The sequence below is a fragment of the Myripristis murdjan genome, chromosome 17 (assembly GCF_902150065.1).
Source record: "Myripristis murdjan chromosome 17, fMyrMur1.1, whole genome shotgun sequence".
Taxonomy (NCBI): Eukaryota; Metazoa; Chordata; class Actinopteri; order Holocentriformes; family Holocentridae; genus Myripristis; species Myripristis murdjan.
The window spans coordinates 18759981-18778642 of NC_043996.1; the positions used below are offsets into that span (position 1 = coordinate 18759981).

General features: G+C 44.5%; 1 protein-coding gene across 1 annotated transcript in view; it reads right to left on the reverse strand.

Annotated features, from left to right (window-relative positions):
* ptch2 (patched 2) overlaps positions 1 to 14485 on the reverse strand; it is a 33843-nt gene extending 19358 nt beyond the window's left edge. The window contains 5 exon segments of the mRNA XM_030075268.1: positions 990 to 1081; positions 1252 to 1321; positions 1538 to 1727; positions 11836 to 12028; positions 14014 to 14485. Coding sequence (XP_029931128.1) covers positions 990 to 1081; positions 1252 to 1321; positions 1538 to 1727; positions 11836 to 12028; positions 14014 to 14160 — 692 coding nt within the window. The 5' untranslated portion in view covers positions 14161 to 14485.
* Positions 14486 to 18662: the final 4177 nt, after the last annotated feature.

Sequence of the window (18662 nt, forward strand, 5' to 3'; positions counted from 1 at the left end):
GTTTCTCTTCTCTCACACTTCACATGAAGGCAAGTGGGAGATGCTGGGGGGAAACAGTGTTTGTTTCTCTGTGCGCTGGCCTGTCATGAAACATACTATCATCCCACTCAAGACACAGCGAAACCCAACAAATAATTTATTTGGAGAAAAAACAGCTGCTATGATCTAAACTGTCTTTTATAAACTAAAGAGTCAATTGAAATATCACCACTGGTGACTGAAAAAACTCTCTTTCAGTGACTCAATTTCTCAAGAGAACCTTGTCCCAAAAGAAGCAGCAGAAAAAAAAACCCTGAATCCGCAAATGCCCAAATACCCCCAGACTCCACTGTTAACCGTCTTGTAGCCTCTCTCTCTCTTTCTCGGGGGACTTGAGGCTTGAATACTGCCCATTTTATTTGTTGGACAACTTGGGAGCTGGGAGCCCGGGGCATTACCATGAGAATGCCGAGTGTTAGCCGCGAGCTGACAAAGCTGGCCCCCCTCCCTCCTCCGGGGCCCCTGCACTGATGGACACTCACTCGTAAACTGAAAGAATGCTTACCATTGTCTGACCCAAAGGGCTCCCTACCACCACCACCTCCACCACCGCCACCACCTCCCCGCCCTCCGTTCTACCAACCCACCACCCAGTTGCAGCCGCAGCCATCTCCTCCCTCCGTCCCTCCCTCGCTCCATCTCGCCCTCACTTTCTCCCTTTGAATTTCTCTCCCCCATCGCTGTCAGGATTTTCCCCCCACATGCCTCTCCGGGCCCGAAAAGAACTCTATTACCGGCCGCTGCTGTCAGTCACGGCGCTCACTGACAGACTACTGGAAACACAACTGTACATCTCCATCGAGCATGTGTTAAAAGTTAGGGACCTGTCCAGAAAGTCTACAGGCTACAGTGCATGTCAGATGAAAGTGATGGGAGAGATGTTATTCTGCCTATAAAGAATATTTTAATGTGGAATAATTCCAAGGTAGGGCAAATACTCTAAGACTTACGGTAAATAGGCGGAGCCTCCTTGTAGTTTGGCCCCCTCCCAGAAACAGTCCAATGGGGTGATTATCATACAGGGGAACAGCTTGTCAATCATCTGGGACAGGAAATAAAAATAAATCACTGTATATCAACACAGACCCACAGCACCTGACAGTTTTCACTCAGCAAATATGCAGGATATTCGCTTCAAAGATAAGTCATAGCACTATGAATATATATGAAATCCAAAAAAATATACATTATTTATTTTCTATGTCAACTTACCCTTTCAATCATGACGTTTTCTATGATGGGGACTCCTGATTTGTAACAGATTTTATTGAGATCCCATGATCTACAGAAAAGAAAACATCAGGTTAGGTTGCACACCAGAAAGTAGTGATGCCAGTTGATTAATGTATGAATAAAACAAAACTGATTATACTATTATATTACTATATTGCCTCATCTCTTCTCATTTGACCTCTTGACTCCTCCCTTAACATCTCATCTGCTCTTTATCTGTATCCTCATCTCTCTAGAGTCTCAACTCTCCACTCAGGCAACTTACTTTCCGAACAGTGACACCTGGACCTTGCTGGCAGACAGGGCAGCTTCCATGTGAACCAGCAAAGCCTCCTGGGTAAGAATATTGGTGCCCTCTTCTTTGGGGGTCTGGATAAGCATCTGTGAGGTAAACACTGACTCCTCTCCCTGCTTCTCCTTGGTGTAGCGAAGCTCCTGGCTCACCCGACTGCCGGCTGGGGGAGAAGAAATAAAGGATATGTGAATAAAGAATCAGATAGATAGAAAGATCGGCAGAAGACAAAGAGGTTACGAAGTACAGCTGACATATTATTCTCATAAAACACTGCAGAACTTGATGCTGGAAACTACACACACACATACATACACACACACACACACACACACACGCACACACACTTGGATCCTATAAGGAAGCTTGTCGCGTGTGTACATATGTGCACACACTTCCACGAGAACACACACATATCGACCAACGCCCTTGGCCCTCGCCAGTGTTGGTTTTGAAGGCACTTCACACAAGCCAGCGTCTGGCCAAGAGAAATGAGTAATACAGCTTCTCATTGGCTCCTTCTGCGAAACAGATGTGCCCTGTTAGTTAGGAGAACAGGCCCTCTGATGCCCCAAAGCCCTCGCCACATTACACAGGGCAGCAGATAGTGGCACAGTGGACCAATACACTGTGAATCCACCGGCACGTCTTATCTTGATTTGCTCCTCTTGATCTATCTATTCTGTGTCCACCTCTGAGGCGGTTTAAATGTCAAGCGGTGAAAGAAGAATTCAAGTGCACCTCAACTGGGTCAGGTCCATGAACGTGCACCAGACTGAGGCCTGCAATGGGACTACTCCTCTCCTTCCAGGTTTATCAGTGCAAGATCATAATGAGAAGAGAAGAGAAGAGAAGAGAAGAGAAGAGAAGAGAAGAGAAGAGAAGAGAAGAGACTGAGGGGGAGATTAGTAATTAGTTCAAGAATGAGAAAGAGAGAGAGAGAGAGGGAGAGAGAGAGAGAGATGGGGAGGGAGAAAAAAGGGAAAGAACAAAATATTTTGGTGGTGGCAGGGCTGGATGAGGGGGAACAGCGAGCAGCGATGGTGTTGATGTGGCATGCAGAAGTTGGGAATGAAAGACATCAAAGCTCTTGGAGAGAGAGAGGGAGAGAGAGAGAGAGAGAGAGAGAGAGATGGAGAATTAGAGAGAGAAATATGGATGTCAAAGATAGTGAGGGGGAGAAAGTGAGCAAATGGTTGAAAAGAGAGCAGAAGAGATAGAGAATGAGGGGGAGAGAGCGAGGGAGAGAGAGAGAGAGAGAGAGAGAGAGAGAGAGAGAGAGAGAGAGAGAGAGCTGTGCTGTGCTTTGTGCGGTAGACTCCAGCCCCCTAATTACAGGAGGTTGCCCTGAAAAGAGTTTGCCAGCCGGGGGGATCTGTGGCTGTGCCAAGTGGACATGAAACATGCCGCGCTGGATCACAGAGGGCCCGTCTGCCCCTCTCGCTGTCCCACTACATGACAACCCCAGAGAGAGAGAGAGAGAGAGAGAGAGAGAGAGAGAGAGAGAGGCTAGGGAAATTCTGAAGCAAGGGCTACCTCCACTTTCCTCTCCTGTTCTATCCCTATGTGCTCGTTCTCTCACTTTAACCCTACTGTACTCTCTCCTGCCTTTACATCTTTTATCATCTATTCCTCTGCTACTCTTAAATACTCTCAAATACTCTTTGTAGCTCTTGCCTCTCTCTCTCTCTCTCTCTCTTTCTTTCTTTCCCTCACGCTCATTGCACCTCCCCCAGCCTGGAGCAGGCTCCTATAATTGATGGGGAGAAAAGAAACAACAAACTATTCAGCCTACGCTGTGAAAGTGTGAGATCAGGTTAGAACGCTGGGCCTTGGAGACAGAGTCCAATCTTTCCAGGCTTCACTTTCAAGGTTTTAATTACCTACGCAGGGGCTTGGGAATATCAAGTCGCCCTGCGTATTTGCAGATATGGGTGTCTTTTTGGGCCTCTGACTGTGAGCATGACAAAAGTGCTTCAAAAAATACTGAAAGACAGTACTCCAAAAAGGCAAATTTACAGTTTATTGTTGGATGTTCCTCGCACCCTTAGTCCAACATAATCTTTAAAGTTGAGCAAGTGTTTTTTTTTTCCCCTTCAAAACATGAAGCAAGCCTCCATTCCAAGCACGCCAAGCTAGTTCAAATATATTCGCCCCCGCAACACGGGTTTCAAATTATTTATTTTCTCATGACTCTTTGACTTGTAGTTGAGGAAATTAAATAGCACTTTTGAGAGAACTGCCGAGTGGATGCATGAAAAACTTGATGTATAAGTGATACTTAGGCACACATTTCCCTGTGACTCCACTTAAGTTCCTCCGCCACACAAATCAAAAAGGCTACTACAAAATGGAACCCTTTCCGATTGTGGACCTCGTTGACATCTGTTAAACCTTTTTTGACATTTCGTATGTTAACTTCTGCAGCGTGGGGTTTTGATCCCAACAGGAACTGGGTGGCTCGGAGAGACTCTGGCTCTGTAATTACAGGCCTCCTGAAGTAAATTATAGCTATTTGTGTCTCGTTCCTCCCATCTGGACCACCCAGGCAGCCAGCTAGCTCTCTCTCTCTCTCTCCTCTCCCTCTCTTTCTCGCCTTCTCTCCTCAACCCCCGGTCCGGCCCCAACCACTCATCTCCGAGCCTCGCGCTGCTCCGCTCAGCTCTGCTCTGCTCAGTTGAGCTTCTCACTCCATATGGAAGACTTGTCCTGCTCTGTTTTTTGGTCTCTCTTTCTCTCGGTCTCTTGGTTTCTCTGTTCTTTCCCCCTCTTTCTCTCTCTCTTTCTCTCCCCCTCTCTCTCTTTTTCATCCCCCCACCCTCTCCACTCAGCCGGCTCTCCCCGCAGCCTTAAAGAGACAGTTCCCGGAAATTTTTCCCACCCTGGGAAGAAAGCGCCTTTGAGCGTGGAAGCTGAAGCTTAACACCCCAGTGGCTAGTAAATTTATTATATAAGCAATTTTGTGACATGAGATATAAGCTAATGTGCAGTGACATGGTCAAAAATGGCAGCAAAAAAGAAGAAACGATTAGAAATGCTGTAACTACTAAAACCCATTCAGAATCCTTTCAGCAAATGTTTTCTTTTAATTAGATTTGCGTAGTGTGCATTAATGTTTTCGGTATTACAGTAATAATTACAAGTCTTACAAGTTATGGCAAATTACTTTTTTAAATTTTTTTAGGTGCAAATTGAGCATATAAACCATTTAAAGGCTCATAACTAAAGCACTTCCACAACAGTGACGAATGAAAACCAAGCAAAAACAGTTACAATTAATCCCTGATGTGGGTTCATGGGCAAGGGTGTAGGATTATGTTTGTATTTCATTATTCATTACATTCTGTTATTATATGACTGTGTGTGCATTTTCAGTGTATGCATGTGCCTGTGTGTGTGTGCACAGGTGTAAACTCACCACCGGACCCTGTCCTCTCCAATCTCAGCAATTTCCTCTCCACCTGACCCTTCCATTTAAAAATCGACACACCCAGACCCCCCCCACTCCTACCAAAACCAAAAGCCCAACAGTCACAGGACCCCTCACACCACTGAAATATCTAACTTCTCACATCTGACCTCCACGAAAAAGTCGAGACCACCTTTGAAGCACTGTGTTTCAGATGAATTCTATTCTATTCTGTTCTATTCTATTGATGCTGCTTAAAGGCCCAGTCCCAGTTCCAGGCCACACTAGGTCAGACCAGGCCACCTTCAAAGTGTAGTGTGGTAGATTAGCTGGATTAGGGGGCCTCTGAAAGGCCTCATGCTGCTATGGAGGAAGACCCAGGCCCAAGCGGGCTGAAAGTGACATGTATGCTTTTACCTGCTACATAAGTACAAGTACACTGAAGTGTTTTCCTCATTCACATGATATGATGATGAAACACATAGCTAACTCTTGTGTTTATGATGCACCCCCCAGAAAAAAACGTACACATAGGCAGGAACACTTGTTGTGCTTCCACATAATATAAGGCCTGTCACTGTACTGTACATTCACTGATAACATAGAGAAATATCTGTGGAAAATAATCCACACATTACTGTTTTTTTCCAACAGAGCCAAATGAGAACATTGTTCACTTGGTTTGGGATTCAGTATTAGAAAAAAACTCTCTCTCTCTGCACTTTTGTCATATATGGGCCCACCCGAAACAAGGCTGTGCTCCTCTTTGCGTCCTCAGTCTAGCCCTGCCCTATGGCATTCCCCAGCCAGGGCACCTCCTAAGCAGGCTGCCCCCAGCAGATGGGCCATTCCTCCATACAAACTCTGAGTGCAGCTCCGGACTGAATGCACACCCTTTGTCATTCAACCCTTCAATTTCTTTCAGATGTTTCCCAACAAACAGCGGAATAAAATAAAGAAGGGAACTTTTTTTTTCACAACAAAAGCAAATGGACCAAAACTTTCCCAGCCGGTAAAACAATGCCAGAGTCGGTTGGGAGGGGGTGAGCCTGGGGGCAGGAGAGGGAGAGAGGCTGGTGCTTTGGTATCTTACCTATAGAAATACAGTGTGTGTGTGTGTGTGTGTGTGTGTGTGCGTGTTGTGTGTGCACGCATGTGTAGCGGTGGGTGTGTTCATCAATCGTCAAGGACAGTTGTATTACACTCAGTTTAGGAGAAAAACGTAATCATGTGTGAAGATGAAAAAACAAAATAATCAATTTCAGGCTCTGTGTGTCCCCAGCTCCCCACACCCCACCTCCCCCCCCCAAAAAAAAACACAGTAACCATGAGATCAAACCCTAAAAACAGTAAAGAACAGAGAAAACGACATGAAAAATCAGTTTCACTTACATTCTATTCAGATGTGCCAGTGGTGTTAGCCACCACACATAAATTTCCACCAGGGTTGGCATTTAGGCACTTTCTATTTCCATATGTATAGGCTTGCCTCTGCTAATTATGCTAATCATGGGCAGTGTTGGCCACTGTGAAAAATAGTCACATTAGACACTCCACTGACCGCTAATACTGCTTAATGTGTGGTTGAAACATACATTCATCCCTGCCTGAAAGGCAAAATTTTTCCACGTTGCTGGTCTCATTCAGGCGAGAAATGAATTTATTGAGCCCAAGAACCATTTCTTTTTTCCCTCCCAAGTACCAAGAAAATGTTCGCTCTCGCTCTCCCTCTTTCTCTCTTTACTTTTTTTTATACTTTCATGGTGTAAAGTGGGAGGCAAATGGTGCAAACCCTAAGGTGACTGGTGTCGCTTTATTTCACGCAGACCAAAGACAAAGGTTGCTCTTCAGTTAGGGAAGAAAGAGAGCCACACTGAAAGATATCAGTCGAGTTTTCATTATCCCGTTTGCAGTTGTTTTGCTGCTTTTCTCAGGATATGGCAATTGATGTTGCAGAAAAAAAAGAGTTTAGCAGTGCTGTGCCCTTTGGTGCGAGCTTTGTATCTAAACTACATGTATAAAGACAGGTTTTATCTTGTCACTGTAATGAGGCTATATAGCTCCAATGTTGCCAAATTCCCAGCTCAGTCAAATAGGACAGGCACACAGAAATCTGGATTTTTAATAACATGGAGTGCTATATCGTACATACACATGTATCTATAACTGCTCCATGTATGTTTACTTGTTGGGGGGTGGTCTAACTGTTGGAGAAGAGTGTGTGCGTGTGTGTGCGTGTGTGTGCGTGTGTGTTGAGGGGGGGTGTTGAGAAAGGGGATGGAATGAGGGAGACTTGGATGGAGAGATGGAGGGAAGGGGGTGAAATAAACATTTAGAAGTGACCCAGGTTGACTCTGGTCTTGTTTGTTCTCTCTACCAGTGAGGTCCTGGGCCCTGAGCGCTAGGAGTTTATTTATCTAGCTGGGGCACCGCCGCGCGCTATTCACCTCCAATAATGCCTCATAGAGCTCCCTTTCTCTGTCTGAACTGGGGCGCTGTGTGCGCTCCGATGAATTATAGCATTTACCTGCTGCTGCCGCTCAAAGGTTTGTTTAGAGAAACCGCTCCAAACACCAAAATGCCCACGTGTGCATTTGCTCATTTGCGCAAACTCAATCGGGTTTTCTCTCACTCATTTACTCTCATCCATGCTCTCTCTTTAAATCTGTTTCTGGGTCTCTCCATCTCTGGGAAAGGCCTTGGCTCCTCTCTTGGCTCGCTGGCTGAGCTAGATTTGGGTGCTTACTCTTCAGTCTCCCCTGTGCCTTGGCTAATTCATGCTATGTGGTGTGTACGTGTGTGTGTTCCTTTACCTCCCCCTTTCCTATCCTCTTTCTACATGGCCTCTTTATGGGACATGTGGTGCGCCTGCTATCCGGATAGGCCCTGTCTTGCTGCACTCATATTTGGACAGCTTGACTGTGTGTACATGTCTGTCATACCTCACCCAAACTCTGCCAAGAAGGATGAGTTTAGTTAATGTAAGAGTAAACACCACCACTTCTACATGTAGGCCATTTCTTTTCCTCTCTTTATTCAAGCAAGCTTTTCAAGTGGGCCTTTGTAAGAGGGGATACTTCCAGCTGAAAAAGACAAACCTTTTGGAACATGACTGAAAAAAAAAAAAAAAAAAACAATTCCAAAATGCACTGAAATAAAACAACAAAATAAATAAATAAAATTTCCAGTAAACTACCACATTCTCACCAGACTGTATTAAGAAAAATCCCTCTCAGACTGAAACGAATGCGTAAGCACTTCTTTCTCTTAACATCTTTTCCATTGTTTTGTGTGTAGCTTTTAGTTTTTTTCCAGTGTGTAACTTTTAGTTTCTCTGCTGTCATCATGACCAGGACTCACAGGAAGAAAACCGATTGCACGTCAATGGGACCTTCCTGTTTAAATAAAGGATAATTAACTAACTAAATAAATAAAGAGATGACACAGTCTCTGACTTGGAGTTTGTGTAGAGATGGGAGGCAAAATGCTGGCAAAAAAGTGTCAACTGGCCGTAAACCTTCCACCCCCCTGTTATCTCCTCTCACCCTCCTCGCCTTCCTACACCTCTTCTTTTTTTTTTTTTTTTTTTTTTTTTTTTTTTTTACAATCCCTCCTTTTTCTCCTTGTGGACAAACACAGGCTTTTTCACACGTTGCCTAGCTCACACCAAATCTCACACCGCCAAACCTGTTAGGCAGGCTATAAGCCTAAAGCCTAAAGATAAACACTATAGGGGAGCCATGATGCAGAATAATGGACATACACTACTGAGGAGCAAAAAAGGATTCTGAAAAGAGGGGAATGTGAAAAAATAAAATCGAGCAGGGACTCTTTAAAAGATGTGTTTTGCTGAATGAATAAGGAAGGCATTCGAAGATAGTAAAAACAAGCTATATGATACAAGAATAAAACAGCAGCTCAAATTAGGGTGATATCTCTGAGTCAGATTCTCCTCGGCGGTTCACCAGTAAGATGAAAATAGGTCTTAATCCCCTTGTCAGACTAAACAGACGGATAGCTTTCACAGCGCCCTGCTCTTGCTCACCTACACAGGTGTGTGGACTGGAGGCACAACACTCCCCCTTTTCACTTTTTTTTTTTTTTTTTTTTTTTTTTTTTGCTTCAAAGTTGTAGGTCCTGCTACAAAATTACAGTTAACTAGTACAAGCTTTTTGTAGCATACAAGTATGTTGCTCATATGGTGCAATGTATTTAAAACTCACTCCATCAACCTCCCATTCTTTCTCTCTCTTTCCTCTTTGCTGTGCTCTGGTTCAGAGTGTGTTGCTGCTATATGAGGGAGGAAGCAATTAAAAAAGCCCTGGTGGCCTGACTTCATAGAGCAAGCAGACAGACAGCCAGGCAGGCAGACAGACATGTAGAAATATAAACAGACACACACAAAGCAGAGGCAGACAGGCAGACAGGCATGCAGACAGGAAATTCAGGCAGGCATGCTGTACACCAAAGGTGGCAAAGATGACAAGTGTACATGTGTGTGTGTTTGCATGTGTGCGTGTGTGTGCGCTGTGGGGGCAGTTTCTACACTTGTATGGATATATGATGGGAAGCATATGCCCCTCTCGCACATACTGCTTGCACAGTTTTGGCACAGCATTAGCACATGAGGTGTCAATTCACAGTTATGATAGGACTACAATGTTTTGAACAAATTGGGATATTAGTGGAAAACGCTTTCTTGTATTTGCAATAGCAAAGAGCGTTTTCAATTCAAAGGGCCTAAATCACACAGTATTAGGCTACATTTCCATTCAACGAGGATACATATACAAAGAAAATTATTGCTCACTTTGAGCTGTTTAATAAAATGTATTAAAAAGGGAACAGAAAAGAAAGGAAAAAAGATTTTTGAGACATTCATCCACTCACATCTGTTGATCTATGCTGTAAACTCAGCCGTCCTATTAGGGAATATATCTTTCCTCCCTTTTGCATTTTGGCTTATGTGCAATGGTGTGTGTGTGTGTGTGCGCCTGTGTGTGTGTGTGTGTGTGTGTGTGTGAGAGAGAGAGAGAACTAACCTCTCCTTGTTACCGAACCACTTTACTCTCCATTGAGGCCCTAGCAGCTTTGTCAATGGGCTATTGGTGGAAACAAGGCAGGCAGAAACTTTAGAAACATGGCCACGGCCTCTTAAAGGCACAGCATTCCTTTTCAGCCCCCGGTTCAACTCTCTCAATCCCACGGCAAAACAACTGGCACACAAACATCTAAACATCTCCTTTAAGAGCTCTGCCAATTAGCTCGAGAGGTAATCCCAAAGCTTTACACTAACTAGATTGAAACCTTGGAAAGGGATACTGTGAAAATTCAGATTTCTATTGCTTGTTTTTGTAAGAAGTGGTTCATATGAGTCAGGCATCTGCTGCCAGCCTCAAGATAATCATTTCAATTAGCACAGTTAGCGAGAATGTTTCATTTTGCGGGATCAAGAAACTGCCTTTGAGTGAGAAACCTTGAAAAAGTGAAAAGTGGAGCATTCCGATATTTCCTGCGACACCACTAGTGTGTGATTCCTCTGACACCTCCGTAAGGCTCCTGTGGGAGCTGCAACCCCCCTTAAGTCTTCTGGTGACATGGTGGGCTTAAAAAACCCTATAGAGTCTGTTTATATTCACCAACTGCTGTGGCGCTTTTAGAGCGTGCAAAACAGGTGGGTAAACTTCAGCTGCATTCACTTATATTTTTTTTCTTGTAAGGAAGAGAGGAGGAGGAGGAGGAGGTGGGATGGGGGGGGTAGGGAGGTGGTGCCTGCTTGCCTGCCTGCCTGCTTGCCTCTTGTTGAATGGAATCCAAGAATAGTTAGGGACCACACAGGGAGCCGAGGGGGGGAGGGGTCAGAGCCCTCAAAGATGGCTAACCATTCACACAGTCCATCTGCTGCGGGGATCAGCCCCAGCACTGAAAGCCTGGGGGTTTAAAAGGAATTTGGCCAGTGTGAAAAACCAAATAAAGCTGCCTCTGCCCCCGAAAATGTAAAGATAACCTAAACCGAAAATGCAAGAAAGGAAGGAAAGGAAGGGAGGAAGGACAGAGTGAAGTAAGAAGAGACGTGTCAAACGAAGAGGAGATTTGTGAGTCAGTGGAGCATCACAAAAACAGTCACTGCAAAGTCAACCAAGCAAGAGAAAGATGTGACACCAGAGAGAGCCCTGTAATGTAACAGTGTAATAGTGGTGCTTGGTAAAATGTAGCTTATTAAGAGGGAGACAGGCATAATCAAACAACACCGGCAGAATATCTCAATCTTTGTCTATATCTCGATATTACAAGACACTTAGAAGCAATGAGGCAATGAGATCACCAAAGGTACGCTTAATGCTAATTTTCCTCCAGCCTGACATGAAAAACAACTTGAAACCTGTTCCCCAGTATCCTCAACCCTATTAACAAATACCTCTCTTTACTATTCAGTCAGCAGCTGAGCCGGAGCCAGACAACCAGTCAGTCTGTCAGTCACTGAACACCTAGTGCCCTCCCATGGCACTGAGATGACACTAACATGGCCACCCTGCCTTTTCCCACCACCCAGTACTGCGCTACTACTTTAAACTCCACTTCAACCCAATGGAAAGTAACAGGCCATTAGGATGAATAGAAAAATACTTCAAGTGACCATAAAGTCACCAAATCCAGGCCTGACCCAAGACGGAACTCATATACAATGGTGGCATACAGGAAGGATGCATTATGGGGCGCTGTTTTTGTGCATGACGCAGTTAGTTAAACCAAACGCTACTGCAAAAGGTAGTAATGCCTGTGTGCTTTGCCATACTACCTCACATGAACAATGCTCAGGACAAGCGCAGGATGTGTCAAATCACATGTATCTTAGACTCACCTTCCACCCATAGCTGTTCGATGTCCGTTTCGATGGCTGCGACCCGGAGCCCCACGGAAAGAGCCCCGAAAACTAAGAGTCCAATAAAGAGGACCTTCCCACAGTGCCTCTGGATGTGGCAGCCGAGAGAGAACAGGAGGGCCTGGAACCTCGCCCGGATCCACAGAGGAGCTTTCTGACCTACCGCCTTCCCCTGGAGATAGAGCAGGAGGGAGGGCGAGAAGAGGAGAGCATTATTACCACTATTGCCATGTTATTAATGACACACTGTTGTACAGCTGTCCACAAGCGCAAGTTTCACAGCTTGGATGTATGTCTGCCTATGTATCGATCTATTTCAGAGTGTCAGGCCACAGCTGATCGAGAGCGATGCACAGCATCAACCAGCATCTATAACTTTGGATAGCTTGTATTCACTGAGACGCATGTTTCTCTATAATTTAGAATAAAGCTTTGTAGACTTGAGGACATGTTATGCTGCTAATTAAACCACATATTTGATTCACAAAGTTGAGCACCGATGTATAACAGCATACTAATACTATCCTGCGCCATGATTTCTGTCTGCTGACTCCTGCTAAAATCCCACATCCATCACCTGAACTCATTCCAGATCCAGGACTGGTTCTACCAGAGCATCCAAAAGAAAGACTGTCTTACTCCATAAACGTCACAGAGCTAGGACTGCGACTGTTTTGTACTGGGCTTCTTATTATTACTATGATTCTTTTAAGAAACTTGTTGCTGGTCATTTCAACTCACAACAAACGCTGGCCTTATAACTCTAAAGAAAAACAGATATAGAAAATAGAGAGGCTCTATATGTCGAATTTGTTTAACCTAACAAGATGGACTGAGTTTGGCAAAACACTGACATGCCGCTTCCACACACCACAAATCCAAGACCTGTAATGAACGTGACGGTCAGAGTGAACGTTTAGATCATACTTCCACACAAGTAAGGCCTGGGTTTTGTTATGTTCTTATCCAAATCCTGTAACTACATATTAAGCTTCTATCGTACCTAAATCTGGTCTTGTTTGAGCGTACAGGGTAGAATTTCATAGCTGTCATATGTGCACTGCAGTTGGAAAAAATGTTCTCAGTAGACTGTATGTAATGCCAACTGGTGGGCAATTAGTAGTCTTGTTCAACCTCATTTAGTCTATGCATAAGCCTATGCAACAGTGCAAACAAATGTTTCCACTCTTGCATAGGCTGTCAGCTGTGAACAAGTGCAGTTTCAGCTAACAACTACTCTTTACCTCTGTAACCTGCACCCCACTCAGTTGCTCTATTTATTTTTTCTTTACTATAACTTTAAATGTGCACATTAGGGTAAAGCATTTAATCCCAGTGCAACAAACGTCACTTCTGCAGAAGACATTGCACTGGTGTTGTGGTTTCTCTCAGCAGTGCTGAAACACGTCCAAGCATCCGGGCGGTCCAAAGATGCTTTGTCAGATCAAACTCAATCAGTGAATTCCTTTACAGGACCCACCACATTTCCAAACAGACCCCAGGCCAGTGCGCTCTCCGCTGCCTGCACAAAGCCAAAAACACGCACAAAACAACTGTGATGGGAATAGCCCCACTCACTCATTGTGGTTTCTAGAAAAAAATGAATGGAAAACTCATTTCCATTCATAATGACAAACAGCAAACAAACAGCAAACTTGATACGCTGCCCAATGGGAAAACTCACACATAAACTGCAGACACTTTATCCCAAGAGTTCCCACAGTTATTCATGTCAAGGACCCCCCAGATCTGGTCACATTGGAGCCCAGATCCATATGATAAAGCTTTTGTCACATCTGAGATTTTTGTTGTCTGTATGTAGCCTACTGTGGGTAGGAAACATCAGATTTGAGAATAAAACCTCTGATCAGAACAATCACTCTTACACACTTTCTGAGAACTGTGGTGACTGAACAGCGAGACTGCACTGAACCTAATTTCGCTGGGGACTCCCTCGGGGAACCCTGGTGGTCCCCGGACCCGGTTTGGGAGCTGCTGCCTCAGCCTTCCCTACATTCCCACATGCGCCTTCGCCTCACGATTCACCCCGGATAAACTGTTAATCAAAGCTGCCCTCGCATGGGGACGTTCATTCACCTCGCCGCCTGAATGAGAGCTGCTTTCATATTCCACACTAGACTACAAGCATTGTATCACCTTTGAGATCTGTTTAAGTGCGAAAGCAGCGTGGCAGTAGCTGGGTCTCCGGAGTAGGTCTGAGTTCGCAGGCGGCTGAGAGCGCGTATAACTCGGGGGTAAATCTCCAAAGACGCCGGCCCCTGGGACCCCGCGATCCGAGGCCATAGTCCAAAGAGGGTGAACGGGGCGCAGAGCGAAGCGACAGAGAAACGGTGCGAGTTCAGAGAAAGCGACAATAATCCAACATAGAATACAAGCGCATCCAGCACCGCCGAGGAAAAGTTAGAAGAATACTTTCTAGTCTTCCTTGGAGCCAAACAAGTCTCGAAACTCCATCCCAACATTATGCGCCGAAATTCGTATAGATCCTTCAGTCTTCATTCGTCCCGATGGTTTATAAAACAACGTCTCAGAGAGTAGTAGTAGTTGTAGTAGTAGTAGTAGTAGTAGTAGTAGTAGCCTATGTCTGAGCCGTCCGTGTCAAGTCTAACTCCGATCCTGTAGCGGTAACATTTGGAGAAGTTCGCCTCTCGGCAAATCCTGAAAAGGGAGGTTTGATGGAAAAGTGCTCCGGCTCCCATTGGCCAAGGAAGAGGCAAATTACTTTGCAAACATCGCCTATTATTAGCTGCTAAGCAACAGCTCACCAAAGTGGAGAGAGAGGGGGACCACCCAGGCTGCTGCTGCCTGGGCTGGAGGGAGGGGAGGAGGGAGGAGGAGGACGGGGGAGGAGGGGGAATGGGAGGGAGAGAGGAACTCTTTCAATAAACTCTGCACAGCCGCGCGCGCGCGCGCGCGCGCGCACACACACACACACACACACACACACACACACACACACACACACACACACACTTACATATACACACACAGTTTGCTGCCTGCCCGCCTCACTTGCTCTCTGAACATTATTCCCAGTGGCTTAGTCCTTCAGTTTGTAAGAAGCAATCGCACTTGCCATCTATTGATATAACAGCGATAGGCACGCACGCACGCAATTTTGTTTTTATTTCTCCCAATCTTCAAGCGAATCACTGCGAAAAGCCAAGATAAAATAAATAATTAATCACGTCAGCGTTCACATTTTCGAGAAAAAAGGGCAACTTTTCCCCCTGCTTTGTGTGAGAATCATAAAACCTCAACATATTCCGTTTCACGTTGCAAGTGTGACCCCTCAGCTCATGTTCTGTGTCTAATCATAGATGAAGCTGCAGAGCCGCACATTTGTTACAGAACACCCAAAAAGACCTATTTTGCCTCCACCAGACCTTGCTGTGACTGCAGTTTGTTAGGCAGCTGTGGGGAGTGTGTGTTTTTAGCACTAACAGCTGTAGCCTCACCTCTTGTAGCCAAAAGCTTCTAGCAGTGCATGGGTTTTCAGGCTTCTTACACACTTGTTTTGGAGAAAATCTTAATAATTGTTTCTTAATGAATGTATCACTTTTTTGCCTCGAGGCTGCATGATTTCATATGAAATCCCTGGAAAACTCTGGAAAGTTTCCATGTCTTTCCATGCATGATTTCATGTCTTAAAATGGATTTTTTTTTTTTTAAACATAATGTCTAAAAAGGGGATCTGAAGAGTCTTGGTAAATTGTTTTGCTAATGGACAGTATACTCCCCATTCACCCTGTTAATAACATTATGGAGGTAAATTAAAAAAAAAAAAAAGAAAAAAAAAAAAAAAAGGGGGGGGGGGGGGGGGGGGGGGGGGGGGGGGGGGGGGGGGGGGGGGGGGGTCACCATATTTTGTGCATAAATATCAAATCAGTGCCACTGTGTGCAACATTTTCAAGGTGGCTTGTGATAATTGGAGGCTCTTTTGGCAACTATAAAACAATTTGAAAATGAAGTAAAGCAGTTTGAATGTAGGGGTTGGTGCTTCAGGCATGTTATACAAGTTCAGCGTATGTCACAGCTTGATGTTAAATGGTTACATCCGTCTTTACATGGCACAGAAACAGAAAAAGAGTGAGAAAGAGAGAGGGAGAGAGACAGAGACAGAGAGATGGTGGTACAAGTGGTGCAAGCAGGATATGTGTGTAATGAATTTAGGAAATGTATATGGTCGGTAATATAGTACATTTATGGCCAGTAAAAGCAAATGGAACTGAAAAGTGACATAACATGAATAGTTTTTATGAAGTTTTTATGAATATTCAAAACCTGTTCATCTGCACTAACAAGCAAGAATACTAGATTTTAGGTCATTATTTATAACTAAATGCAATACAAGTAAATCTGCATCTGTTTTGTCTGTTTTCTTCACTAAATTTGGACTTTGGTGATGACCACAAGTCACCATATTGACCTATGATGATGGACGACCAGCCGTAAACTCCTGTGGAGGTCTGGTCACTAAAAAATGAAAACAATTCTTGTTTAGCACCCCTTTACCACTGAGATCTTCTTTGAGCCTTTGAAAAGTCAACAGACACAGAATTATGTTACAATTAAGATACTTTCAGGAAACCGCACCCAGATACGCTTTAGATTTTCATCATCTGTGGTGTGCATTACAGAATGTAAATATGGGTTTGAATCAGAGTTTTGCCACGGAAGGGTTCAACAATTAAGAAAATGTAACAGTGACTTTTAAAACCATTGCACTGCACTGAATCCTTTAACCAGCTCAGTATCTTTGGTTGTAAAATGTAACGCCACGGACACAATTATCTGTGGTTTAAAAGAGGTAAGTGACAAGTAGCCATTACAAAGTATTAGCACTGCAGTTAATCACTGCTTTCCTCCTCCTGACATAAATATCAGCCTATGCACTGACCTATGATGGGCCGTAGAATCACAGTATGCTGTACCTACCTCTCTGCTACAGTATTTCAATCATACACCTACACAGACACTCAAACATCTGTCCAAATGGAAGGGACCACACGCTCCTATAATGTGCTCATGTTTCTAGGGTGGCAATGGCTGGCTTGTTTCTGCACTTTGCTGGACCGGGGTGTAGTTTGCCGGGGCTGGGTTGGGTTGAGTGGTAGAGGGAAACAGGCAGCTGGAAATGGGAGCTAATGTGGAATGTGAGGAATTGGGCTGTGTGGTAGGGGGCCCCTTCAAGCCTAACAAACTCAGGGAGGTCCGAGGCCTGGTCTGGAGGCCTTGGATAAATAAACCATCTGAGATGACCATGCGCTGTCCAGATATCTGCCATCACACCGCCCCGGCCTCCAAACACAAACCGCCTTGCTCCCTCTCCCTCCTTCCCTTCTCCTCTTCCTGTCCAACTCCCTCTATCCTCCCCTTCTTTTCCATATTCTCTCCTTTGTCCCATCTTCTCCACTTTTATCCCACACACTCCTCCACCTCCATCTTTGCTTCACACCTTTGTCTCTCCTTGTGTCCGCTTCCCCCCCTTCCTCCATTTACATCTGCCTATCTATCTCCCACTCTCCCTCAATCCGCTCCTCCATTTCATTTCTCCCCAGTGACTCCATGCATCCATCCGTTCATCCGTCCATGCATGCCTGCCTGGCCGTCCGGGGTTCTGCATGTGCTCTGGGCAGAGTTACGGAACTGCTCTGGCACTCAGCCGTCACACAACAGCCGAGTCGCCCGGGGTTCAAGCCCAGAGAGTGTTTATTTATCGTAAAGAGAGGCTGTGGGACCAGTCACGACTGCATTTCTTCTTTCTCTCTCATATGGGATAAGTAAAGATGGATGAGAGAGAGGAATGAACATTTTCCTGGGCTAGATTTCACCAGAGCTATAGAGATAATCATCATCACTTAGGGCGTAGAAGTGAAAATCAGATTTGAGGGTTAAAATACAAACAAAAGAATGTATCAGATATCACAAGGTTGTCATGATTACATTTAGTATGCTTAAATGATTTCCTGTCCATACAAATGAATGATTTGTGTTAGAAAATAAGTTAAGGTCCCACTGGAGAATGCCTGGAGAGTGTGTGATTGCTTTTATAACCCTTTCCCCCAATATAGGTTTTAATATTTGTCCTTTGACTGTTTCACAGCTATGTAATCTGATGCTCATTTTTCTTCAGCCTTTAGTATGAGAGTGTCAGATTTCCATATACAACAGGCCAGGATCATACTCCATCTATCTATCTATAACTTGCCTTGGCGTGTGAGAGGATTCACTCTCAAACTGTCAGTCAGTGAGTTTCTTAGGGACTCTTTCCAGTGATTATTTCAACTTATTACAGTGCCATGTTTGACAAAAAAGAAAGCATGCACCAAAATCACCTCAAACAGACTATAGAAGTAATTGCAAATCCCATTTTACCACAGTCTGAAGGAAAGATGTAACTCAGAGAGCACATCCGCCGAGTGATGAGAGGGCGGTTAAGGTGGGATGGCATGTCTCTAATTTATACCAAGTGTTACATGCATTCCCTTTGTGGAAAAGGAGATGATAAAGCAGTTTTTTGCTGGGTCATCACACCCTGAGCATGAATATTTTTGTCATGGTGATTTACAATAACTTTATTATGCGTCCCACTTTCAAGTGATAGACAACAGACCAACAAATCAAGCTCCAAGAGAGATGAAAACCACAAACAAGACCTTGGGAAATACTATTTGCTGAAACTGTGGAAACTGATCGGCCGAAAAGAACAAATCACAAACATGTTTCAGGTCAACTCTTATCCAAATGAACAAATTATTTTCATGATGACAAAACACCGTGTT